At 38.3% G+C, this 25,808-nt stretch overlaps 2 protein-coding genes across 3 annotated transcripts; both read left to right on the top strand.

The window, feature by feature from the left end:
• Positions 1–1,191: 1,191 nt before the first annotated feature.
• Positions 1,192–22,755, top strand: LOC104592674 (acetyl-coenzyme A synthetase, chloroplastic/glyoxysomal). Of its 2 annotated transcripts, none has more exons than XM_088899525.1 (18): positions 1,192–1,826; positions 3,024–3,167; positions 3,271–3,426; positions 3,561–3,683; positions 3,814–3,982; positions 4,809–4,891; positions 5,322–5,423; positions 5,496–5,584; positions 5,734–5,824; positions 7,287–7,400; positions 8,128–8,204; positions 8,279–8,357; positions 8,561–8,629; positions 8,746–8,921; positions 9,478–9,534; positions 9,708–9,798; positions 9,912–10,010; positions 22,600–22,755. In XM_088899525.1, the coding sequence occupies exons 1-18, from the start codon at positions 1,620–1,622 to the stop codon at positions 22,738–22,740; spliced, it is 2,067 nt and encodes a 688-aa protein (XP_088755651.1). In that variant the 5' UTR covers positions 1,192–1,619; the 3' UTR covers positions 22,741–22,755. The 2 variants fall into 2 exon arrangements, with proteins under 2 accessions (XP_088755651.1, XP_010250415.1); XM_010252113.3 differs by lacking the exon at positions 22,600–22,755 and adding an exon at positions 16,337–16,758.
• Positions 22,742–25,428, top strand: LOC104592673 (UPF0481 protein At3g47200-like). The gene is made up of 4 exons (XM_010252112.3): positions 22,742–22,760; positions 23,182–23,287; positions 23,485–24,140; positions 24,295–25,428. Exons 3-4 carry the CDS (start codon positions 23,499–23,501, stop codon positions 25,030–25,032), a joined length of 1,380 nt encoding a protein of 459 aa, XP_010250414.1. The 5' UTR covers positions 22,742–22,760; positions 23,182–23,287; positions 23,485–23,498; the 3' UTR covers positions 25,033–25,428.
• Positions 25,429–25,808: the final 380 nt, after the last annotated feature.

Raw genomic sequence — 25,808 nt, 5'->3', positions numbered from 1 at the left:
GATAATATTTATATTCCGGCCGGGCTCATTCAACTTGGATGAAAATGTTCTTTTTTTTTAGTCAATAAATCAATGACATTTATCTAAAATATAATGTTGATGAGAACATCAACACCCCTTGTTCAAATTTTGGATTGAATGTGACCCCATATCAAGTCACCAAGCAAAAGTTTTCTGTTTCCTTCATTCTAAGAATTAAACCAACCAAAAACAGCAGCTAGCTACCAGCATGGCGACATGCATGTTAAACAACCATTATTTTATAATAAATATTATATTATAGATCGGTGGTCGTCTTTTTCACGACTCTTCTCCTCTTCCCATCTTTATTTATTTATTTATGCATGGGTTTGGGTTGATTTCATATCCAGAAAACCGTCGAAATCAATTTGTTGTAAAACGGTCGATGCGCAACGCAGTCATCTCATATCCAGAAAACCTCGTTCATTCCTTTTCATCGCATCGAATTTGGATTAACTGATGAACTTGAACTAGCTCAAGCTGGCAATGGCGTATAGCGATCGATTAATGGTACGGTAATGCCCCACGCCAGATAGATATAAAATGCTAAGCAACTGATTGAGTAATTACGGGCTGTAAAAAGGAATAAATTCGGATTAATTCCATTCCACCACAATGTCCAAACCCATCACTTTAACTCAAAGTCTATCAGATCAGACAAACAAACAGTGTGATGTCTGACTAACTGGGCCAAGCCAATAAATAAATATTCCAACAAATTATTTCTTCCAGCAAACCAAAACCCCTCAGAAATTTGTTCCTTCCAAACCAAAATTCCATCAAAATTCAGATCATCTATATCAAGCACATAAACCGGAAAAAAAAAAACTTCTGCTGACCTTCGGCCGCCCTCCACCACTAAAATCTAAAACCTCGCCAGAAATCTTACTCATTCCATTTTTCAACAAATTCTCAGTCAAATTTCCCATTTTTTAAGTTTTATCAATTATATCATCATCGTCTCCCGAGACCGACCGAAGATGTAGAATTAGAATCATGGAACCCAACAGCATGCATGTTTGTGTCTATATTTTAGAATTTATTATTATTATTATTATTATTATTATTGCTTTATTGATGTCAAAATGAAATCTTAATTTTCAGATAATAAAGCATAATTTTTAAGGTAACTTCTGGGTTTCTTCTTATATATCTGGGAGACTGCCAGACTGGGATGGATCTCTTGCTTCGTAATTCGCATGGCCCAGTAGCCCCACCCCAGTGCCAGTGGCCCAGTGAGTCTCATTTTCTTGGTGAGTACGCGCGTCTCTTCCCTCACGCGCCGCCCGCCTTTTCTTACAAGCCCCCGTTTTCCCTCTCCCAACTTCCTTACCATAGATTAAAACGCTCTTCTCAGTTCTCCCTCTACTACGACTTCGGATCTGCTGCTCCTGCTCGCAAGGCTGTGACCTGTGTATAACGTGAAACTTATCCAGTCCCGACTCACTACGACTCCGGATCTGCTGCGCGCAAGGCTGTCTATAACGGGTTTCCCTCTACTATTGCTACTGCTACTATTCATATTACTATTTCTTCGTCGTTTTCTTGTACCAGGTACCTTCTCGCTAGATTTGCTTCTTAAGAGGTTATCAGGTGGGATGGGGACGCCGGACGGAACAAAAAAGATGAATACTTCGAACTATCTCCGGCATGTAGAGTCCATGATGGTTCTTCCATCCGGGGCCGGAGAGATCTCGCATTTGAATGCTGTCATACTCGGGGAAGCGCTTGCTTCGGAGGAGAACGATCTGGTGTTCCCCTGCGAGGAGTTCTCACGCCAGGCTTTGGTTCCGTCACCGGAGAAGGTGAGTGTCAATGGGTCTAAGCGAATTGGAGTTTTGCGTTCCTGGGAATTTGGCATTACGAGGTGTTGTTTGAATTTGGCTGTTCTTAATTTTGCATAAAAGTAGCCTTCTTATTTCTTAACAATGAAAATACAGTTTGATTCATTATCTGAATGTGGGTGTTCGGGATCGTAATCAAAATCGAAATGGTCTATTCCAATAGCTGTGAAGGGGAGGGAATGGCCATTCCTTCAAATGGGGAATGCCACCTCATCAGGATTCAGGAATGGGATGGGATTTCAATTTCGTCCAACCAAACAATTAGAATCCAATTCCAGCCCCTATTTCCGTGAACCAAACGGGCTCTTAGTTCTGAATATATACCCCCACTTATTTTTTTATTAGTTAATATAAAAATTTATCATTTTGATATATTGTTTGAATACGAAAATAGGTATTTCTAATATTTGCATAAAATTCCGCCTTTTCATCTATTATAATATCAATTAGCATTTTGATACGTTATTTCAATATGAATACTGGTTTTCCTAATTTTGCATTAAAAAAAATCGATGTTTTGATGCATTAATTGAATGTGAATGTTCCTAATTTTGTATAAACTCTGCTTGTTCTGTGTAAAACCAACATTTTGGCATTTATCTTGAATTGAATGGTCTTAGTTTGCATAAAATTCTACTTATTCTTCCCTTTGTATGATAACATCTTTTTGAAAATAAAGATAACGTTTTATTCTTCTCTTTCACGATGTGGATTTTGACTTTGAGGCAGGGCCCACCTATATATAAGGCAATGTTGGGTTAACAATCGGGGGAGTCCGGAGAGCCAATTTTTTTCATTGTACAGCCTTTTTCACAACTCTCGCTACAATCCTCTCCCATTAGCTTCTTCATCAAAATTAAACGCTCCCAAATGGGCTTCTACTTTGGCTTTTGAAAAGCACCAAAGCAAACGCTCTCTTTCATTCCTCCATTAACAGACCCACAACCCTCAACATTTTGATGCATTATATGAATATATCTGTTTATAATTTTGCACAAAACTGCACATCTTATTGCCTTTTTGTAAGAAATCAACATTTTGGGGGATTATCATGTGTCTACATTCTTATTTCTTACTTTTGATTTGTAGAAATCGACACCCCAATTTAGAGTAAATTGTTCTTCTTTTCTTACTTACAATATGGAAATGTTTGATCAGTACCTAGGGATGTATAAAAGGTCGATTACAGATCCTGCTGGATTTTGGTCGGAGATAGCATCAGAATTTTACTGGAAACAGAAGTGGGGTACACAAGTTTACTCAGAGAATTTGGATGTCAGGAAGGGTCCTATTAAGATTGAGGTGATATTTTTTTTCTGATATTGAAGTACTTGAGTTCAACCAATTTTAGAAGGATTTGCAGAGAATAGCTGAAGTTATTATCTCTGTGGATATTTATGCTCAGTGGTTCAAAGGTGGTATTACAAACATATGCTACAATGCACTGGATAGGAATATTGAAGCAGGAAATGGTGACAAAATTGCAATATATTGGGAAGGGAATGACCTGGGTCAAGATGGGAGCTTGACATACAGCAGTCTGTTGGAGAAAGTTTGCCAGGTGATTGTTTTCTCCAACCCTTTCCCTTATTCCCCTTCCCCATCCTCGTCTTGAAGTAAGAATCCTTCATTTATCTGCAAGTAAACACCAATTCAGCTATTCTTTATTTTTGAGTTAATGTATCTTGTTAACAGCTCTCCAATTTCTTGAAAGACATTGGTGTGCAAAAGGGAGATGCTGTTGTAATTTATTTACCCATGCTGATGGAATTGCCAATTGCAATGCTGGCTTGTGCTCGCATTGGTGCTGTTCACTCGGTACTGCAAAACATCAATCTTTATTCCACTGGTCACTTTTTCTTATACATAGTTGAACCTCTATCGATTTTTCATGAATGAACTATTAGCCATTATACCATTCCCTACTTTTTCTGTTGGTTCCTTTTAGGTTGTATTTGCTGGATTCTCTGCAGAGTCTCTTGCTCAAAGAATTGTGGATTGCAAAGCTAAAGCTGTAATAACTTGCAATGCTGTTCAAAGAGGTCCTAAAGTCATCCATCTTAAAGACATAGTAGATGTTGCCTTGGTTGAATCAGCCAAAAGTGGAGTTTCTGTAGGTGAGTGATTTGAGGAAGTTGCTTTGTGAAATTAGGTGAATAATCTATTATTTTGCTTTTATTGGACCTAAATTTGACTAGAACTCTTGCTCTTTATAGCATTACATATACTTTATTCATGTTCTTAATACTATTTTTTGTTAATGAGATTTCAGTTGGTCATGAAATACATCTGGCAAACATTAGATTTTTAGGTCCCACACTGTTCTTCTTAGTAATTAATTTATCAAAGTGGAAGTACTAAGTTGAAACTTAAGCATGGTATCACAAAATGGTAACTTTTGGAAGAGGAAGCAAAGATTGTTATATTTTCCGTTGAATGGTATGTGAGGAATCTGTTCAGAGGTTGAGCCTTAACAAATCATTATTGATAAAGTGATGCTGAAGATTAATGTTTAGGTATTGAATCTTTGGAGTTCGGGCATATAGATGGAGAATCATGTTTCTAAGTTTAAGTTAAGAAGGAAAATGGTAATTGTAGACCTAATATATGGAATTTTAATATCTGGTTTTGTATTAGATGTAATGAATTAACCAAGTGTTCTCCTTAAGCACAGAACTTTTGTTCCTCATTTTTATCTTCTTTCTTATTACAAGTTTAGGCAGGATGTTGAGCAAGTATATCATAATAGCTTAAGTTCCCTTCTTTCTTATTACAAGTTTTGATCCAAAAAGTGTTACAATGCACCACTGGTAGTAGGTGAATGGATTTACTAATTGTGTTTTATGAAGTTGCCAGTGCATTTTCTTAATGTTTAATTGATGCATCTAGTGTTCTCTTTTGGCAAAGATATTTACCATTAGCTCCCTTTCTTTCCTTGAGCAGATGTATGTTTGACCTATGAAAACCAGTCGGCCATGAATAGACAAGATACAGAATGGAAGCAAGGAAGAGATATCTGGTGGCAGGCTAGTATATCTTAGTTTTTCTAGGATCTCTAATTTCTTAAACAAGATACATTACACAAGCATGATAAAAGCATCACATTCCTCATCTAGCAAGTTCATCATTATGTCACTCCCTTTTGAATATTTTTAGTATGCTAATGAAGTTAACAGGTCATCACAATATCAAGGAAGGAATGACAATAGCAAAAAGTGGAATAGCAATAGTATTACCTAATATGAACTCTTCAAAAGTAATGAATTAATGATACATATTTTATCAAGGAGATTGATGTTAACCTTGACACTAAATCATGTGGCTTACTTATAAAAAAATCATGTAGCTTACATTATTGAATAAAGATCTACTCTATTACAGTCATTTGCTTTTGTTTTTTTGTTTTTTTTTTATGAATAACATTTGCTTTTGTTATGATTGAGGACAATCTTCCAGGATATCGTCCCAAAATATCCAACCACATGTGAGGTTGAATGGGTTGATGCAGAAGACCCACTTTTTCTTCTCTATACTAGTGGGAGCACAGGAAGGCCAAAGGTGACTTTTCTTAAAGGTTATTAGTTATTTTTTCCATGCATTTTGTGTTCAAAACTAACATGTTTAATACAGGGTGTTGTGCACACAACTGGGGGATACATGATATACACTGCAACAACATTCAAATATACATTTGACTACAAACCATCCGACATATACTGGTATAGAAGCAAATTTGACTTATACTTTTTTGACTAAAAATAATTTCCATTAATGAAATGCCTGAGAGTCAAGTTATTCATCAAAAAAATGCTTGAGAGTCAAATCATGTGCGCTGAGATCTTAAAATGTTTTTCCACCTTGACCTTAGGTGTACTGCTGATTGTGGTTGGATTACTGGACACAGCTATGTTACATATGGTCCTTTGCTAAATGGAGCGACTGTGGTAGTTTTTGAAGGGGTATCTAACTCAAACTCGTAACTGTGTGTCTATATATACATATAGCATATCCAGTAAGGTTTATCAGCTTAACAAGATAAAACTTGCAGACAGACTTCACGTCAATATGGTTGCCAACATCATTTACAAAATGCACAAATCCATTTTTTAGGTTTATTCATAGACATGCAATGAACATAACTCTTCACTAGCTCAGATACAATCAGAAATAAAAAGATGATATACATGATGGAAAAAAGCAAAATGGAAGCAGTTGTCTTGTAAATCAACAATAGAAACAATAACTTCACAAATTCAGAAATCAATGAAGGAAGAAGAACTACAAATATGCCCCTGGTTAGGCGGTCTTGTGTAGCCTACTGCCTTTTATATTAACCACTGGAGATAAGAAAATTACAAGTATGCCCCTGATTGGTGGCAGCAACAATGCAACACACGGTGATAAGAATAAACAGAACAAATAAGGCCAAAGCCCATTAACAGCCCAATAACCAAAACTGCTCACTTCTCAATTTAAGCCAATCAAAATTATACAGAACACATGTTATATGTAAGGTCTAAAACAGTGAATTTCCACTGTATAAGCTCTCTTTGTTCACCTCTGATTTCAATCCATCGGCAATGCTATTTAAGTATCTAGGTACTGGTATTCATCTCAGATGTGACACCAAGGGGCACAAAATGTGTTGAATAACTGTATTTGGCAGTCATAATAGTCCCCGTTAACATAGAACAGCTTATTTGATAGCTGCCATAGAAATTTGTAGCATGAAACTTTCCTGGAATTCCTGCTTATTTCAGAAATCATGAAACAGTTTATACAAAAACCGGTGTCACCAGGACACCTCAAAACTAAAGGGACTAACCATGTCGACACTTGGACAATGCTGATACTTGGTATTTGGCACAATATTTTCTGTATCATCTGGATAATGCCTCAAAAACTCCGCCAGCGTGAGCTTGTCTTACACTGCTGGTCCCAAGCCTGGATAAAGGAGGAGAGTTGCATCAGGTTGGCAGCTGGCACTAAAACTTTTGCCAAACCCTCATGAATATGGATCCTGGATGATGCCTCAAACTGAAATCAGCAAAAAACTTCTTAAAAAACTATTATCCATTGGCAAGTTATCTTCCCTCTACATTTAAAAGAGCTTTATAGGTCAGCAAGATGCTCTCCATGGACATTACACTACATTTTTTCACTAGATATCTTTGGGTTTCTGAAGGTTATTTGATAGTCAGTAAAGGAGTCTATACTTATATGGGCAAGCAATAGAGATAATGAGAATCGATACAGATAAACCAACCAATATTCAATACAACCATACAGAGTAATCTGTATGTTAATTTGCATTTTTTCTTTGGTGATGATGTATGGACACAGATAGCTCACCCCTTGCACGTACCATTTATTTTAAGATTGTGCATTGCAACAAAGAAACAAATACATTGATACCTGCAGGCCCCCAGTTATCCAGATCCTGGACGTTGTTGGGACATTGTTGACAAATACAAAGTAACAATATTCTATACTGCTCCAACACTGGTCCGTTCTCTCATGCGGGAAGGGGATGAGGTAAACCATTTCCAGAATCACATCTAACCTATCTTATTAGTTGATTTTTTTTTTCTTTGGATGATTATTATCTTTATCCAGGAATGATGTGATACCAACTAGCTGAAATGCCATATTTTATTTTAAAATTTGAAGTGAAGGAGTGATTGCATATCTTTCATACTTTTTCTTTGCATGTGATAAGACCATTACCCAATGCTGATCCCAGCCATCTAGGGTCTTGGAAGGGGTGGACTGGACAAGGACAGAGGACCTAGCCTTTGGCATTTTATAGTACTTATGCCCTCTTCTGTGGATTCAATATGATATAACTTACAATGTGTGGATCTTTTTAATAGTAAATACAGTATTAAATGTGTAACCATCTCAATGTTTTTCCATCTTGCTTAACTGCTGGACATGTGTTAGGTTCTGACATAATTATCAAGTGTTACCTGGGAACAAGTCGCCCTTGGTAGGTTTACCTAGATTATAGTTGGAATATGGCATGGATGATGACAGGCACCTTGTTGTAATAATATTACTGCATTATGCATATTGTGTATGTTTTGGTTCAGTTCAGTGGAAAACTTTTGACTATTATAGTATTACATATTTAATTTGTTTTCTTTTCTGTTACGAGACCAACACGGGTTTGGGTGGATTATCAAAGTTGTACAACCAACTAATTCATATGATGCTATAACGAATCATGGCTTATTGGTTCAGTATATTGCTTTCTGTGCAGTATGTGACTCGTTACTCTCGCAAATCCTTACGGGTTCTTGGAAGTGTTGGAGAGCCCATCAATCCAAGTGCATGGAGGTTTCAAGTTTTCTCTGCTCTGTATGGTCTAAAGTCTTTTATTTTGGAAGGATCTTAAAAAATTCATTTTTTAGGTGGTTTTTCAATGTTGTTGGAGATTCAAGATGCCCAATATCAGACACCTGGTGGCAAACTGAGACTGGTGGCTTCATGGTAATTTTGTATCTGCTTCATTTCTTTGGTTTTGCTGATGCCCTATGGTAAACATCCCTAATCATAAATATGGTTTACAATAGCATAACCACAATTTGATATAGTACTGTTATTTCATATTCTAAAGAAGAAAAATAAAACACAATATAATTTTTGTTAATATTTTACCATAGTCTAATTTGGTGTTGCTTAATATATTGCAGATTGCTCCCTTACCAGGGGCCTGGCCACAGAAGCCTGGTTCAGCCACTTTCCCTTTCTTTGGTATCCAGGTTCGTGCATGTAAAACTGATACACCTGCACTTTTTTTTTTCCTTTCTTTTGTGAGTGTACACTTGTACAGCTTTCATTTTTCATCTCAATTGTTACGGTTTGGGTGAACATATAGCCAGTCATAGTTGACGAGAAGGGAACTGAGATTGAAGGCGAGTGCAGTGGTTATCTATGCGTGAAGAGCTCATGGCCTGGGGCATTTCGTACCCTTTATGGTGATCATGAAAGATATGAAACTACATACTTTAAGCCATTTCCAGGCTATTATTTCAGTGGTGATGGCTGTAGCAGGTAATATTATTGCTGGAATTTCAGTTTTCATCAGTCAACCTGTGATGCAGGTTGTTAGTGTTTTCATGGTAACAGGATGTTTAAGATTTCTTGGTTACAGAAAGGATTCAGTATATTATGTTAAATAGTCAGGGCAGAATTTTTAGTGCATGCAATTCATCAAAAAAAATTTTAGTGCACACATTTAAGTCTACATGTGTAGAACAGTTGTGGTTTAAGTGGGAAACTAAAAATTGGTGCTGGGGAAATTAATGGTTTGTGTAAATATGGAAAATGTCTAGGAATGCAAATTTGTCAAAATAACTGAGTTGAATTCAAGAAAGAAAGACACTATTGTTTGAGGTTCTAGGCTAGAGTCTAACTAGCATTGGAGCTCCCAAATGCATTAAGGCCACTCCTTTTTCTAACTGTTCTGCCACAGATCTGTGAGTTACTTGTCTGTATCTTGAGCTCCCAAATGCATTAAGGCTGCATTCTCATACTGCATCCTTTAAAAGCTAAATGGCCATTTTCATGTACGGATGTGTTTTTACTGTATCTATTTTTTATGATTTAGGGACAAGGATGGATACCATTGGCTTACTGGAAGAGTTGATGATGTTATCAATGTCAGGTACCTTCTGGAATTCATTGTTTTGCATAGCTTGTCATTTTTAAATGAGCATATACAGGGAATGCATACATGGAGCATGAGTAAACACAAAATTACAATTCTATGACCAAGGTGTGGCTTAAATGTATAATGCGCTATGTGGGTTTTTCTTTAATTTCTGTTAATGTATGCAGTGGACACCGTATTGGCACTGCAGAAGTGGAATCTGCTTTAGTTTCGCACCCTCAATGTGCTGAAGCTGCTGTGGTTGGTGTTGAGCATGAGGTACCCCATCTTGTATACCTAAAAAGTCACAGAATACCTGTAGTAGATACTTCCATTGAGGAATGTCTCCAAACCTATATTGTAATCACATGTTATGCTCTGCTTGCTCCTAGGTCAAAGGACAGGGGATTTATGCATTTGTTACACTAGTTGAGGGTGTTCCTTACAGTGAAGAACTCCGGAAAAGCCTTATATTAACTGTAAGAAATCAGGTAAGGATCTATTTCAGTGATTTTCTTAACATGAATTCTGAATTTCTGAAATAAATATGCATTAAAGATCTTTGACCTTTTTTTGCATTAGTATTAGAAGACATTAAAATTAATAAGCCATTTATGAATCATGCATACCCTTAAGTACCCATTAGAATTGAAGTCATATTGTGGCCTGTTTAGACAAGACTAACATTTTCTGGGATCATGTAATGGTTTCATGATAACTCTTTAGGATGTCTGTATATTTAGGAGAGGTGGAATTTTGAATTGAAATTTTGGACCCCAGAAGGTGCAGGAAACTGATCAGAGTGGAGAAATGGGTTCTGGAGTCAGATAAGCCAAGTAGGACAGGGACAGTATTGCCTATATGACACACATCTGTAAATCTTGGTAGCTTTGTATTAGAATTGATCAAGGGCTCTCTTAAAGGCCTATGGGTCCAGGAGGGCATTGGGGATCTTAATTCCTAGCCTTAGGTTATTAAGATGAATTTTCAAAAGTGACAAGCTCAAATGGTTGGGATAGCAATCTCCATTTGAACCGGGTAAAATCCACGAACCCTTGGAAAGGTATCACTTCTATTGGCAATTCTTTTTTCCCTTTAATTAGGTACAAAGTAGGTATAGGTAATGGTAGCAGGATTAAATTCTGGAAAGACCTCTTGTGGGGCCACTCTACCCTGCTGAATCCTTCCCAAGACTCTTTAGTCTAACCCAAGACCAAGATGCAACCATTTCTGCTTGCATTCCTGCCTCTTCCTCTGAGAACACCCTGAACCTAAGCCTTAAAAGACCTCTAAGAGACCCAGAGACAACCGAAGTAGCAGACCTACTTCAAGCTCTAAAGGAGGTTTACATCTCACCTAGTTCCCAGGACTCTAGGATTTGGTCCCCTCACCCTATAGGTGAATTCTCTTCCAAGTTCTTCTACAAGGTTTTGACTGCAGGTGATCAGACCTCCCCCTTCCCATTTAAAAAGGTTTGGAGTAGCCACATCCCCACAAGAGTTTTCTTCTGTGTGGGAAGCCAGCTTGCAAAGGACCAACACTTGTGACCTTCTTCAAAAGAAGAGCTTGGGAAGACTTTTCATTTCTCCCCATGCTTGCTCTTTGTGCTTGAGTGCAGGAGAATCAACTAATCACTTACTCCTCCATTATAATGAGACGAAGAAAATTTGGCACCACTTCCTGAAGTTGGCGGGGTATAGTTGGGTTGCCCCTGAAAGCATCCGGGATTTAATTCAACAATGGCAAGGCAGTGGTCTTAGCAAAAGAGGCGAAATCTATTGGCAAACAATACTACATGCAATATTAGAGGTGTAAAACAGGCGTGCCAGCCCGCGGGCCGTGTCGTCCTCCCCTAGGATAACTTGGGGGTTGGGCCGGGCCGGCACAGCCCCAAGCCCATGCGGGCCCATGCCATGCCATGAGCCAGGCCGTGGGTTGGGCCAAAGCTATCTATTTAAAAAAATTGAAAAATAAACTTAAAATTTTAATTTTATATGAACTTTGATGTATACAATTGCTCCTATACAATAATTAAATAAATTAGTATAATAAAATTGAAAACAATTGTTTATTTTATTAATATATTATATACTATATTATTATATAAATATATAAAATATATAAATAATATATATGGGTCGTGCTGGCATGCGGACCGCAGGCGGCACGGCCCACACGATTGTGTCGGGCCTGGCACGGCCCGCATGCTGTCGTGCAAGTCTGTGGGCGGAACGGCCCGATTTACACCTCTATGCAGTATTGTGGGGAGTTTGGGAAGAAAGAAATAATCGATTATTTGAAAACAAGAAAAAATCCCATGAGTTGTCCCAAATTAGTCTACATTGTAATGTTTGGGCCATTAATTCTGATATGTTCAAAGGATTCTCAGTAACCTCAACAGAAGTGCACATTTTCTCTTCTCCCAGTCGATTTCCCCCCCTGCTGTTCCCCGTGTGTTAGTAAGGAGGGAGGGAGGAACAACACTAAATTTTGATGGGAGTGCATCAGGCAACCCAGGAGTGGCTGGTATAGTAAGAGATGAAAGGGGTGTTATTGTGTGGACTTTTAGTGGTCCAATAGGTGTTTTTGATTCTACCAAGGAGGAAGTGTTGGCAGCTCTCATGGGAATCAGAATAGTTAGAAACCGGGGCATTCAAAACTTAACCATAGCACGAGATTCAGCAAATACTATCAAATGGTTAAGAGAAAAAGGAGGTCCATGGAGATTAAGTCATTTTTTGACAGAAGCTTGAGATTCTCTGGATCTGCTGAGTGCTAATCTGATTTGGATTCTGAGGGAACTAAACTCTATTGCGGATGGTTTAGCTAAGTTAGGAGCACACGTGGACATAATGTATAGTGACAACTTGATTCCGGTGTAATCCTCAGGGGTTTCCCCTTTTATGTTGTACATCTCCTCATGTACTCTTTATTTTATCTAATAAAATTCTGTTACCTTTTCAAAAAAAAAAAAAAGCTCAAAGTTCACAGGAGGAATAAAATTATAAAGGTTTACTTCATTGGGTTAGATTTGTTGGGGTGGTGGTGGAGTCCCGCAGAGATGAGGAAATTATAATAATGCCTTCACCAGACATGCTATTGCTCTTGAAGGCTGAAGTGGTCCTTGAAATTAGGAGCGTCAATTTGACTGGATTTGGTCTAATCTGATCCAGTCCAGTGTAAGTCCATTTTAAATGGACCAGGTCCAATCCAATCCAATGAATATTTTGGACCGGTCCAATTCAATGTCTGGACCGTCCAATCTGTTCAAATTCGTTTTGATTTAAATTGGTTTCAATCCAAACCCAGTCCATTGACACCTATATTTTTATCCAAACCCAATCCAATATAAATTTATTACGGACAGACCAGGTCCAATCCAATCTAATAAATATTTTGGACTGGATTGGTCCAATCCAATTTGTCTTGTTGGTCCGTCCAATCCATTGATTTTGGACTGGATGGGGTCCAATCCAAAACCGGTCCATTGACACCCTTACTCGAAATAGATGCAGCCTTGCAGGAGGTCCATCCCTCCCTTCAACTTAAAGTCAATGCCATTCTTGATGGGGTGCACGTGGTTGGCATTTGTGATGGGGACAATAGTTAGGTCAATGCCCATACTGGTTGCCACCAACTGGATGTGGGCATACAGGGATGCTAGACGGTGGTAATCATGGTGTTGCTTCAAAAAGGTTTCAGCGGAACTAGGATTGAGGATGGGCTTTGCATTCTCCAACCATTAGGGTTGGAAAGGTGAGAAATGGTGATTCCTATGTGATGATCCATGTAGCTGTAAGTATCAATGAAGGTAGTGGTGATTCATGATTGTTTAGGGGAGCTTGTAGTGTGAATGTTGCCCAACAGGACATACAGAACCTTCCCTGCATTAATGGATCTTGTAAAGGAGTAGATTGATACAGATGGGAAGATGAGTTGGCTTGGTATAATTATAATTCTTCTGTGGATGCTGATAAAGGGTTAAGGCAGCTTACCCTGAGGTGATAATTGGTTTGGAAAGTTTTTTGCCATTAGAGGTGGAGAATGAGGTATGCATGACCAACTCTATGGGGATATTCTTTCTGGGTAGTGAGGATTTCACTAGGGAGAATTGTGGGTAGAGAAGTGGAGGATAGGGAGAGATGGATGGGAAAAGGAGGGATTGGAAGCTCTATATCCTAATAAAAGGTGATGAGGGTAGGCTTGGAATCGGATCAGATTCAACTAAATCGGAGTTTGATCCGATAAGGGATTAATGGCATCCAAATCCGATCCAAAGTTCAATCATATGTATGAATAATGCATCTGAGTTCGACTCTGATCGGATTTTTTGGATTGCGGATTTCATCCGACTCCAATGGACTTACTGCAGCCCAATACAAAATTGTCTTGTTCAAAATCTCAATTGTGTACTAAATATACAAAAGGCTTTTAAATTTTATTCAAAACAATACTTAAAAGTTCTGTGTAAACGAACAAAGGCTTTAATATATTATATTATATATTAAAATGTAATATATAATTATATCGCAGTCGAAATTGTATGACTCGTCTGAATCCGAGACAATCAAATTGGATGTCAGATCAGGCCAGTTTCGGGTATCACTGACAGGCCTAGATGAGGGCACAATGAACAGGGAGGTTTGCAACATTGAGAGGCACAGGGGCACTGGAATCTAGTTCAGTAGCTGGCATTACTAGTAGGATAATTGCAGAGGATTGGGCAGAGCCTAGTGTTGAGAGAGGCTGGGGGGAGTTTTCAGAAATGAGGCTGGGATTATTTTTGCTATGTTCTCTGGCCCTATTGATGAGGGTGACTCTCTTAGGGCAGAGATTTTAGCAGCTTTGGAAGGAATCGAAAGAGCAAGAGAATTAAACATTTGGTGCTTGATCATTGAAGGGGACTTGGAGGTGGTAATTAGGTGGTTGAAGGAAGACAGCAATGGTTTGTGGAGCTACAGAAATGAAAAGAAAAAACTTAAATGGCTGAGTAGGGATATTGAGGTGAGGTACAGCTGGGTGAAGAGAAGTGCTAATTCCATGGTTGATGGGTTAGCCAAACAAGGGGTGCTTAAGGATTCTTTTGTTTTGGGCCACTTTTTAGCTTTCTTTCTTGTTCTCTGTTGTGGGGGAGTTAAGATATTTTACCTCCCCTCTCTTGTACTTAAAGTTTCACAATTTTTATAATCTAATAAAGCATTCTGTTATTGATAAAAAAAAAAAGAAAGTATGAAGGGAAGAGCCAAGAGGGAGGAAATAGTAATGTATTTACCTCGTAGAGGACTATTTGTTCTAAGGCCTGTTCATTATCAATACATGCTGCATAATCAGGAGTTGGTACCTCCAATATTTTTGTGTCTTGATATTGGTTATGGGGTTAATCTCAACTGTTAGGTTCTCAGTTTGTAAGGATTTTTTTTTTCTTTTGATCAGTTTAAGATTCTACAGACGTTGACATCAGAGTCCATGAATTTTGAAGTTTTTTCCATTTGGTAGACATGATGTAGTAGGGATATGGACCTTTTGTCAGGTAAAATTTGTTATAGGGTGGGATAGGGTGTCCTCCAAGTGTGGATCTTTGGATCTAAGGGATTACAAGTTCCACAATAGACTGAAATTTGATTATATAATACATAAAATCTTTTATTTTTGTTCTAAGGGTGGTGTCAAAGAGGTTTATTGGAATAGCTTCTTTTTTTGGGCTGTTGCACATTTTTTAGGACTTGCCACATTGGCTTTTTATAATAAATGGTTACTTTTACATGTTTACAGATACCTACATTTTTACATTTCCACAAATGGGAGAGAAGTTTTGCAGCAATACCCCCTCTGATGTGGTATATTGAAAAATGAAATATCAGAAAACTTTTCAGAGTCGTACATCTTAATTGTACCAAACTTTTTAATAACAAAGCATAAAACCTTATACCACCACATCAACTCTCTATCAAACAGGTTTTGTCCTACTACTTTTTGTGTTTATGTTTATGGTGTTGCATTACTGATTGAGGCATATCAGCAACACGATAGAAAGTATCTGTGCCAAACACCCCTTAGGTTATGAACAAGGTTAAAAACATTGGTACATATTGCACACATATCGTGCAATAAATATCAGTTTTCAGGGTCATCAATATGCTTAATATTGAGAATTAGGTGAAATATCGAGATTCAAGATATTTTTGAGGGAATGAAACTCTTGATATGTGAAATATCGAGATTCGAGAGTATCAATACTTTAAACCACGGTTACAAAATCTAGAAGCAATTAAAGTAATTATCTGTCCTTGGAGGTAGACTTTATGCTAGGAATTTGTAATAATTTCTCATTCACAATTCAATCCCATTCAGTCAATTACCGAAGCACCCATATTGTACCTGTATTAGTGACCCATCCAACCTCACCAAAACATATGGTAGAGATGCCTGTTGGCTGCTTTTCCTTGTCAAATGGGCATTAGTGAGCGAAATGCAGGGGCATCACCCATGATGATGTTTGGATAAACAACAGTATAATACTAATAAAGTTGATAAGTTCGATGGCTATGGTCCAGTTGATCAAGTTGGCTTTTGATGTACATGTCCTCCCAGTTGCTTCCCTTACATGAAGGTTAAACTATAGGACATCTAGTGCAATATGAGTGATGACTTGCTCTAATGACCAATTTTCACATGATTGATCATCAAAGCTCATCTTCTGGTTGAAAATCTTTATACTGCTGCTTTAATTATGAGTGTTTGGATTGGGTGAGTTGTCTACATTCTTGTTCTGCCTAGAAGTTGAATGTTATGTTTTAAATTCTTGAGTGGTTATCAGATTGGAGCATTTGCAGCCCCAGATAAAATCCATTGGGCACCAGGCCTTCCAAAGACAAGGAGTGGAAAGATAATGAGAAGGATTCTGAGGAAAATTGCTTCTAGGCAATTAGATGAGCTTGGTGACACAAGCACACTTGCAGATCCAAATGTAGTAGACCAGCTTATTGCTCTCAGTGATTGTTAAAGGTCAGGAATTTAGAAGCCATCCTTCATGACCCTTCTTCCTATTCGGGCTCAACAAGTTTTAAGCGTGGAGATTACCTGTATGAGTCAAATAATTTTTTGGCAGCATTGTCATCATCTCTCATCTGTCATTGTTATCATCTTTTATCATCCTTCACTGTTTGGCGTGAAACATCATTCATTGTAACTATCGAATTGGTCTACTAAATAAAGATTGAAGGCTTCAATTTTGTACAATTCTGCCAATTCTGTTCAACTGATAATTTTGGATGTCATTTGTTGGGAAACTGTTTGCTTTCTGAAATTAACCCAAGTTAGAGTTCAGGAAAATAAAAACCGAAGTAGTCAGAAAACCATATTTGGAGGCTCCAAGAAATTATGCCCTTCGCCGTCCACGTTCCACAGCCTGGGCTACCTACGGGCCACGGGCCCTTTATGGCCTCTGCCTGATACGTTGGTGTTGGACTAAAAGCCGCGTGGATGTGCTGTCGAACATGGAGAACTAAATTTTTTTTTTTTTTACTTTTCACATTTTATACTATAAACCGGTATCTATCGGTATCAATATAATTTAGAATAAAATATAGAAGCCTCCCCCTTAAATTTTTAACAATCATAAAAATCTCCTCTTTAATTTCATTTTAATAAAAACCTCCCCTACTCAACAAAGACCTTCCTTCCATCATTTTTTTTCAAATACCCATTTTGGTTCTGTAAATTAGTTTATATACATTTCTACTAAGGAAAAATCTATGATGCTGACCCTTTTACTGAAATAACCCAATAATCCAGGACACAAGCTTATGCGAACAATGATTTTCATGCATCATCTATTGTTTTCTTTTCATTTTTTCCACATAAACAATCAAATAAAACAATTGTATTCTAGGCTTCTAGCTGATTCAGTGGTATTTCATTGATTTTCCATGCCTATGCCCTACCGTTTTTTTTTTTCCTCTGTGCATTAAATGGAACTGTCCTCCGATGATTTGGGTAGAACGATATAATAAAACTCAAAGTAGAGGTGTAAATCGTCGCACGGCACCGGTATGAACTTGGACCGGCCTGGCATAATGGTTCGTGGGCTATGCCACCCGCGGGCCGGCACGGCCCAGCTCAATATGGTCCATATATATTATTTATATATTTATATAATATTATATAAATTGTAATTATATAATAATATATAATATATTAATAAAATAAATAATTTTATTATACTAATTTAATTAACTATTTTATATATAATCAATTGTATACATAAAATTCATATAAAATTAAAATTTCAAGTTCAATTGATTTTCCTTTGTAGGATGGGATTCTTTAGGTTTCTTCAGCAACACTGATGCTGAGCCCAAGAGGTGTCGTCGTACCAATGGGAAGAAATCCAATCAGATAGGACAGAATTCTCTATTTCAATATGCCTGTGGCTTTCTCAGATTTCTCGTCATCCTAATCTTCACACACCCATGAGAAATTCAGGCCCCGTTTGGCATCAATTCTAATATTTATCATTCACAGAATCCATCCCGAAAAGAATGGATTCTGGATTTTATTGATTCTAAGAATACATGTATGAGCGTTTGGCACACCTTTTTCTCATAATCAAAAATAAGTCTGGGAACACATTGTTGAGAAGGGAACTTCAGATTTGGCACACCGTTGGATTCATCCAACGCCTGATTCTTGACCCAAACAATTGCATCCATGGTGTCTTCATAGGTTGTGGGGAGACGGTGTTCTGGAGCAAGGCGATAGCTAACTGAAATTATCACCGCCTGTAATTCACTCGCCATGTGAGCATATGACTCATGGAACGGTTGAGTTGCAGAGGTGAAGAGGATGAAACCTCCACTATGGAAGAAAATTAGGAGAGGGAGCTTGGAATCGGGGGTGGCTTCATGAGGGCGAAAGATGCAAACCCAAGTCTTGTTGGTGGGGTTAATAGTAACGACAGGTTGGAGCGAGTCAGAAACATCACTGGTTGATGATGTCGGGTGAGAGAGTCGTCCAGGTTAGGAACAATCTTGAGGTAGTCGTAGGGATTGATGAAGCTTGCAGTTGGGGAGGGATCTGCCATGATATCTAGAACTTTTGACTGGAGGGTCGTGTCAATCGATCTTCTACATCGAAACTCGAAACTCCAAACAACCAAACCTCAGCTGCTTACCTGAGATTTTGACCAGCACCGGAAGACAGTTACAGAGCTGTTGAGGTTGAAATAATCGAAGAAGGGGAAGAAAAAGAAGGAAATGGGGTAGGGTTTCAAGTGAGTGTTTTATGAATAAATAGAAGGGTAAATTTCTTAAATTATTTTTATGGTTTAGCTAATCGACCAAGTGGACCTTTAGTGTTTGAAAATTGACTAATGCTACCCTTATCCCATAAACACGTGACACCATAAGACGTTTAAATTTTTTTTAAATCCAATGCTACCCTTATCCCATGAACACGTGACACCATATGATGTTTAAATTTTTTTTAAACCCAATGCTACCCTTATCCCCTTCCTCTCGACCTGGCACACCCTTCCTCCTCCGACCTCTCTCTCTTCCCTCTATCTTCTTCCCAGTCTCCATCAATACCAAATCATCAGAGAGAATGAGCGAACTCCATCCTCTTTCTTCTTCAACAGTGGGGGTGCTCTGTTGAAGAAGCAGAGAATGAGTGAACCAAATAGGGGCGATGGTGACGGCAACGAACTGAAGTCCGACCTCTCTTTCTTCTTCCTCTAGGCGACAACGACAGCGGCATCAACCCCCCTTTGAACTCCCATCTCTTTCTCTCTCTCTTCTTCCGCGACAGCGACAACATCTAAACTCTGATCTCTCTCTTCTTCTTCTGGGCGATGGCGACAACATCTGAACTCCAATCTCTCTCTCTTCTTCCTCTGGGTGACGGTGACAACATCTAAATCTCTCTCTCTTCTTCCTCTGGGCGACGGTGACAACATTTGAACTCCGATCTCCTATCTTCTTCCTCTCGGCGACAAGGACAACATCTGAACTTCAATCTCTCTCTCTTCTTCCTCTAGGCGACGGCAACAACATCTGAACTCCAAACTCCAATCTATCTCTTCTTCCTCTGGATGAAGGCGACAACATCTGAACTCCGATCTCTCTCTCTTCTTCCTCTAGGCGAGCGGCGGCATTGCCCTATAACTTCACCCAATGGCGGGTGGATGGAGTAGAAACTATTGGAGAGAGAAAAGAGGTAGAGTAGAAATTTACCTGTTGTAATTCCACTAGCAGCGAGAGCATCTGAACTCCGAAGGATAGTTTAGACACTTTGCATTGTTTTGAAGTTAACGGTAAGAATAGAGTTGGTCAATTGTTAGAAACAGTAGGGGTAGTATTAGTCAATTTTCAAATAGTAAGGCTACACTTAGTCAATCAGCTAAACCATAAGGATAGTTTAAGAAATTTAACCTAACGAGAATTACTAAAGATCCCTCAGTTTCACATGTGTGACATAGTCACATGTGTTCGTTAATTTGAATTAACGTGGTGAGAATTGGGTCAAGCAAGAATCGCGTTTTTGGAGAAGTGAACTTTTTCCACTCTCTGGTTTTGGAGGGATTTTTTTTCATCCCATTTCAAATGAGAATCGGTCACCTGGTTATATCAAACGTAATTCTCATTCTATGAATCACCAGAATCGGTATGCCAAACGGGGCCTCCCTCTCTCACATGGAAATCAATGTTCACATTTTACTTCAAAAGGAAGAGAAAGCTTGTGTAGTTGTGTACTATGTTATTTCAGTAAGTGTATATATGCTAATTTACAAAATGGTAAAATGGGTATTTAGAAAAAATTATGCATCAGTCTAACATTTTCCAGCTGGGTCATTGATGGAAGGGAAGTTTTTATGGAAAAGTAAGGATAAGTCCATTGCAGATTTCTAAATTCTATTACAAATCTATAAACATTCAAAATGTCAAATACCCCCACTTTATACATCAATGCCTATCCATAGATTGGTATCAACTCCGAACTGACACCTATACTAACTATACTTTAGGCCTAAAAATTCTAACTCTAGGCTGAATGATCATTGTCCCAAGTTTTTATCAATTCTTTAAAAGCCTAAGAGAGGTTTTTATGATTGTTAGTTAAAAACTTTGGGGAAGGTTTTTGTATTTTATCCCATATTTTAACATAAAAAAAGGGATATATCCTTAAAATATGGAATGTCAAATGTAGTCTAATTATCTTTTTTTATGTAAAACCCCGATACCAATGCCCAATGGTTTTGCCCCTCGTTGGGCGGTGGGGCCTCATTATATTCGTCCATTTTGTAAAATCAATCTTTAAAATTATTATCACTAATTTCTGTCAGAAATACAATCATTAGATGCAGCCTGATAAATGAAATCTGGGTAAGAGTGCCAAGTAGTTTTTTTTGACATTTCAAGGCAAACTTTAATAGGAGGTGAGCAAGCTGATTAGCATGTATATATGATTTTAGTGTTTTTTTTCATACCAAAATTCCCAAAGGCCACAAGGCCCACAACTATTTGCGAGTCTATGATAAATGTAATAAATGGCTAACCGATAGATATATTGATCCCTATAAGGCCTGAATTGTTTGAAATGCATTTTTATTTGCTTTGGTGCAAAGGTATGGAAGTGCAAATTCTGGCTTCTTTCCTTTTTTTTTTTCATATTTTTCATACAGCTTTTGTTTGCATTGCAGTTTGCAGATGGCCTAACTAAAATGAAACCTAAAGCAAACTAAAACATGCATTTGTACTGGTACAAATGAACTGTAAAGTGAAAATAAGACATAGGGAGTTTTAAAAGTAAGGGTAAATTGTTGAAACTTCCCCTAAAGTTTGGTAATTGTAATTACCTTCCCTGAACTTTTCAACATAGTGTAAGTAGACCACCTCTGGTAGAATCTTCTAAAAAGAGGCATGAAAATATCCAAAATACTCATAAAGTTATTTTTGACTAAAATGATTGTTTCCTGAATTTCCCAAACCCTTCCAATCTCTTTTCTGAAATTGATTTATTTTTCAAATTTGCCCTTTATATCAATCACTCAAAGGTAAAGCTGCAACTTCAAATTTTCTTTGTTTTCGTTATTCATAAAGTTTGTATTGTTTTCCCCCCTTAGAAACCATTCTCAACAGTAACAGCATGGGTATTTAACATTTTCATGCCATTTTTTAGGGAAGATTCTACCATAGGGGGTATACTTGCAACTATATCAAAATGTTCAGGGAATGTGATTGCAATTACTAAATTTTAGGGAGGTTTCAGCAAGGTTAAAAATAATAGGGAAGGTTGCAACAATTTACCCTAAAAATAATAGGGATAATTTGAGTTCAATTCACCCCAGAATTCACAATGCAGTTATACAGTTCATGTCATTGTCAAGGGGGAAAGATTCCCAATTCAAAAGGGATGCTGCCTTGGTTGTAAATTCCTTCAATCAGAATTTGAATTTGCCACCACGGCATCAATTTCACCAATATGGAAAATGAAATAGAAGGTTAAAGGTTTCAATTGCTTATGTGAAAGGCCAGGCTTGTTGGGAAGGAATCATGGTATCTGAGAAGCAATGGTAGCTCAGGACAAACAATCCACTCACGTGTGTTTTTTGCAAGGAGACAGAGGAGTCGAGCACTCGCTAATTTTTCAAGTGTCCATTTACTAGACTAATATGGCTCCAAGCACAAATAGGCATCAATCCTGACTCCTGAGAGCATTCATCCATACGATTGAACAATGGATGAAAACTAAAATTGAAAAACTGCCAAAAGAAACTCAACACCATTATCGATCGGGCTACTCTCATATATAATAATATTGAGATTAATCTGGGAAGCCAGGAATTAATGACATCATCATATACCGCGGTGCTAAGCCTAACCCTCAAAGATTCTATCTCAAATTTCTTAGTTTTATATAAACAACTTTAAGTTGCAATCCTCTACATCTAGCACAAATTCCGTGCACAGACTGATCAATTCTTGATCTTTGTGGATGGCTCATTTATGCCACTTAGTCGCAAAGCAGGTGTGTTGGATGCATAATCTTAACTCATGACTTTCAAACATTAATTAATTGCAGCAGAAGGCCGGCAGGAAATGTGATGCAGTTGGAGCTGATGAAGAGCTATGGGGCCGGGACTCATACAAGCTCTATGTCATGCTAGAAGGTTGTGTGTTTCAAAGGTGTTTGTATTCTCAGATGCATGCAGCTGAAGCCTAAAATCAAAAGAATCAAGGATGGTACGACATTGGATAATCCTTATTGACATTTAATTCCAAATACGGATGGATCAACTATGGGAGCTATGGGACTCTTTTCCAGCTGTAAATATTGACCTAAATATTCTAGCTCATAATTTAGCTTAATTACTTTGCTTATTGTAAAAGTCATATATATATATATATATAGCATATAATAATGGTCACAGCTATATATTGAACCTATATATAGATGAATGAATTGAATCTCCTTAATTTGTTTTGCCGGTGGGGATAAATGTATGGCCCTCCTTCCTCTTCTTTGGTTGCAAGAAAAGAATCGTGGAAGAGGATGAATATTTTCTTTTTCAGTATTAATCCATTTTTGTTGGATAACTGATTAACTCTTTTGCCTTTTTCCACGTGAGTTGGTTCATTTCTTTCTTTGGCCTTCTAAGCGCAGCGCCCAATGCTTTGCTGAGGCAGGCAGAGTTACTCCCCTTACTTGGATTGGCTGTAAAGCAAACAGATTAAAGACAACACTGAAGACTAAAGATGCTCAAGTAAAGGCAAGACTGCTTACCTCATCATGATTCAATTCATCAATCATCATGCATGCCCTTGGCATCAGCCATATATGCATGCATGCATGGATTATATAGGAGGCGGTGACGCGCGAGATGGACATATATATATATATATATATATGCCCACCATATATATCGTCGACTTAATTAATTTACATATTGACTGTGTTGGTAATTAGGAATAGTAGAAAAAATGCCCACAGCAGCAGCAGCAGCAGCAGTTGATGATGATGAATGTAGAATTAGCAGCAAAGAAATGGAGTGGGTGGTCCAAATCAAGGAGAAAGTGGAGCAGATGGCGGATACATCCAAGGAGATGCAGCAGTGGAAGAAACGTTCGATTTACAAAGTACCAGCCTGCGTCACTGATCTCAACAAGAAGGCCTACAGACCTCAATCAGTGTCGTTTGGACCGTATCATCATGGAGAAGAGCGTTTGAAGCCCATGGAGGATCACAAGCATAGGGCACTCCTTCACTTCCTCAAGCGATCAAACAAGTCCATACATGAGTACGTTAAAGCACTGCAGAGCGTGGTGCAACAGCTGAAAGACTGTTATGATTCCCTCGCTTCCGACTGGCACCAAGATACAAACAAATTCTTGCAGCTGATGCTTCTTGATGGATGTTTCATGCTGGAGGTGCTACGTACTGATCAAATTGGGACCTCTGACGACGACGACGACGACGACTACCCTTCAAACGACCCCATCTTCAGCCGTCACGGCACGCTCCATTTCATGCCTTACATCAGGAGAGACATGTTAATGATAGAAAACCAGCTACCTATGTTGGTTCTCGAGAAGCTGCTCGCTGTTGAAACCGGAAAACCCATTGTAAGAAATTATTAATTTGTAGTTATTTAGCTTATCATCAATATAATTGATTCATCAGTTTTTTAATTTAATTTGGTTCATATGTAATTAATTATATATTGTGCATGCCTGCCCCGGCCCCCGATGCCCGCCCAATAATCAATCAATCAATCAGAAAGACGAGGTGCTTAACAGGATGATAATCAAGTTTTGGGGCCCCAACACACCAGTTCCAAAGGGAAAGTGTCTGCACGTATTGGACGCATACAGGAAGAGCTTGCTTGAAGATGAGTCCCATAAAAAGAAACAAAAGAGAAAATCAACAAGTGCGCACAGCAACGACTACGAAAGCACAGGCGAGATCATCCGATCAGCAACCGAACTTTACGAGGCCGGAATCCGATTCAAGAAGAGCAAAACAGGGAGCCTAAGAGACATCACTTTTCACGGTGGAGTACTAAAGCTCCCACTCATCGTGGTAGACGATGTGACGGAATCCATGTTTCTCAACCTCATGGCCTTTGAGCGGCTTCATGTAGGAGCAGGCAACGAAATTACCTCCTACATCTTCTTCATGGACAACATCATCGACAACGCCAAGGACGTTAGTTTACTGCATTCTAGTGGGATCATACAGAACGCTCTTGGAAGTGACAAGGGCGTCGCAAAGCTCTTCAACCAGCTCTCCAAGGACGTCACACTTGACCCTGAGAGTGGTCTCGACGTGGTACATAAGAAAGTTCATGACTACTGCAAGAAAAGGTGGAATGAGTGGCGTGCCAATCTCATCCACACTTACTTCAGGAGCCCTTGGGCTATTCTATCCCTTATTGCTGCCATTGTCCTAATGGCACTCACCATCGCTCAGACCGTATATACCATCTATCCTTTCTACCATGATTCTAACAATTGACCTTGCCCTTCTCCTTCTGTTAATACAACTCTGTCACCACCACCTCCTCCTCCTCCTCCTCCGTCATCCCATCATTGATTTCATTCCAAATTAAACCAATTTCTTTTGAGCACTACTCACCCGCACCTACTCAATCAATCGTTTTCGGTTTTTCTTCTTTTCTCTCCGTAATCGTCTCGTTGAAGAATTTGATTTGCTCTAGCTAGCTATCCGTTGTGAATTGTGACGGTTTGGTTTTTTTGTTTTTTCTTGGGCTTCTTGTGACGACTTGGTTTGATTGATTAAGCATTAATTGTATTTTTCTATTTTGTTTCACTCTGCAGTTTCATGTATTAGAATGATGATAGCCATAGTATCCTACCAAATGCAATTTATATTTTAATTTTAGGGTTTAGAGTTTAAGATTTAGGCTTTACAATTTAAATATCTAAAAATCAATAGAAAATCAATGCCTGTAATTCGTTTAGATTAATATATCCCCCAATACTTTCTAATGAAGCCAATAACATTAAACAATGGAAACTGTCCAACGACCACTAGAGAATTTATCCTCGATTAATTATTTCATTTGACGATGGGGTTAGCGCTGTTGTTTATTTTGACAGCCCAGTGACCAAATTGAGGATAAATGGATCACAGAGTGATGCAATTTCTTTCATGGAGTCAGTCAGTTGCACGGGAAAGATAAACCGGACTGGGAAAATCTATGATATCGGAAAGATTTACCCACCTAGGATACAGATTAGTCTGTTCTCGTTCTCGTTACTTCTAGTTTC

This window comes from Nelumbo nucifera, chromosome 3, assembly GCF_055504915.1.
Source record: "Nelumbo nucifera cultivar China Antique chromosome 3, China Antique-T2T, whole genome shotgun sequence".
Classification (NCBI taxonomy): Eukaryota; Viridiplantae; Streptophyta; class Magnoliopsida; order Proteales; family Nelumbonaceae; genus Nelumbo; species Nelumbo nucifera.
The sequence above is the reverse complement of the archived record's forward strand: the minus strand, read 5'-3'. Positions and strand labels throughout refer to the sequence as shown.

What these genes read in the sequence shown, in the direction of transcription:
- LOC104592674 (XM_010252113.3), top strand. Translation starts at nt 1,620, where the DNA reads ATGGGGACGCCGGACGGAACAAAAAAGATGAATACTTCGAACTATCTC. An exon ending in AGGGTCCTATTAAGATTGAG is followed by an intron (nt 3,168 to 3,270) that starts GTGATATTTTTT and finishes ATTTATGCTCAG; the next exon opens with TGGTTCAAAGGTGGTATTAC. An exon ending in TGGTTGGTGTTGAGCATGAG is followed by an intron (nt 9,799 to 9,911) that starts GTACCCCATCTT and finishes GCTTGCTCCTAG; the next exon opens with GTCAAAGGACAGGGGATTTA.
- LOC104592673 (XM_010252112.3), top strand. Translation starts at nt 23,499, where the DNA reads ATGCCCACAGCAGCAGCAGCAGCAGCAGTTGATGATGATGAATGTAGA. An exon ending in TTGAAACCGGAAAACCCATT is followed by an intron (nt 24,141 to 24,294) that starts GTAAGAAATTAT and finishes TCAATCAATCAG; the next exon opens with AAAGACGAGGTGCTTAACAG.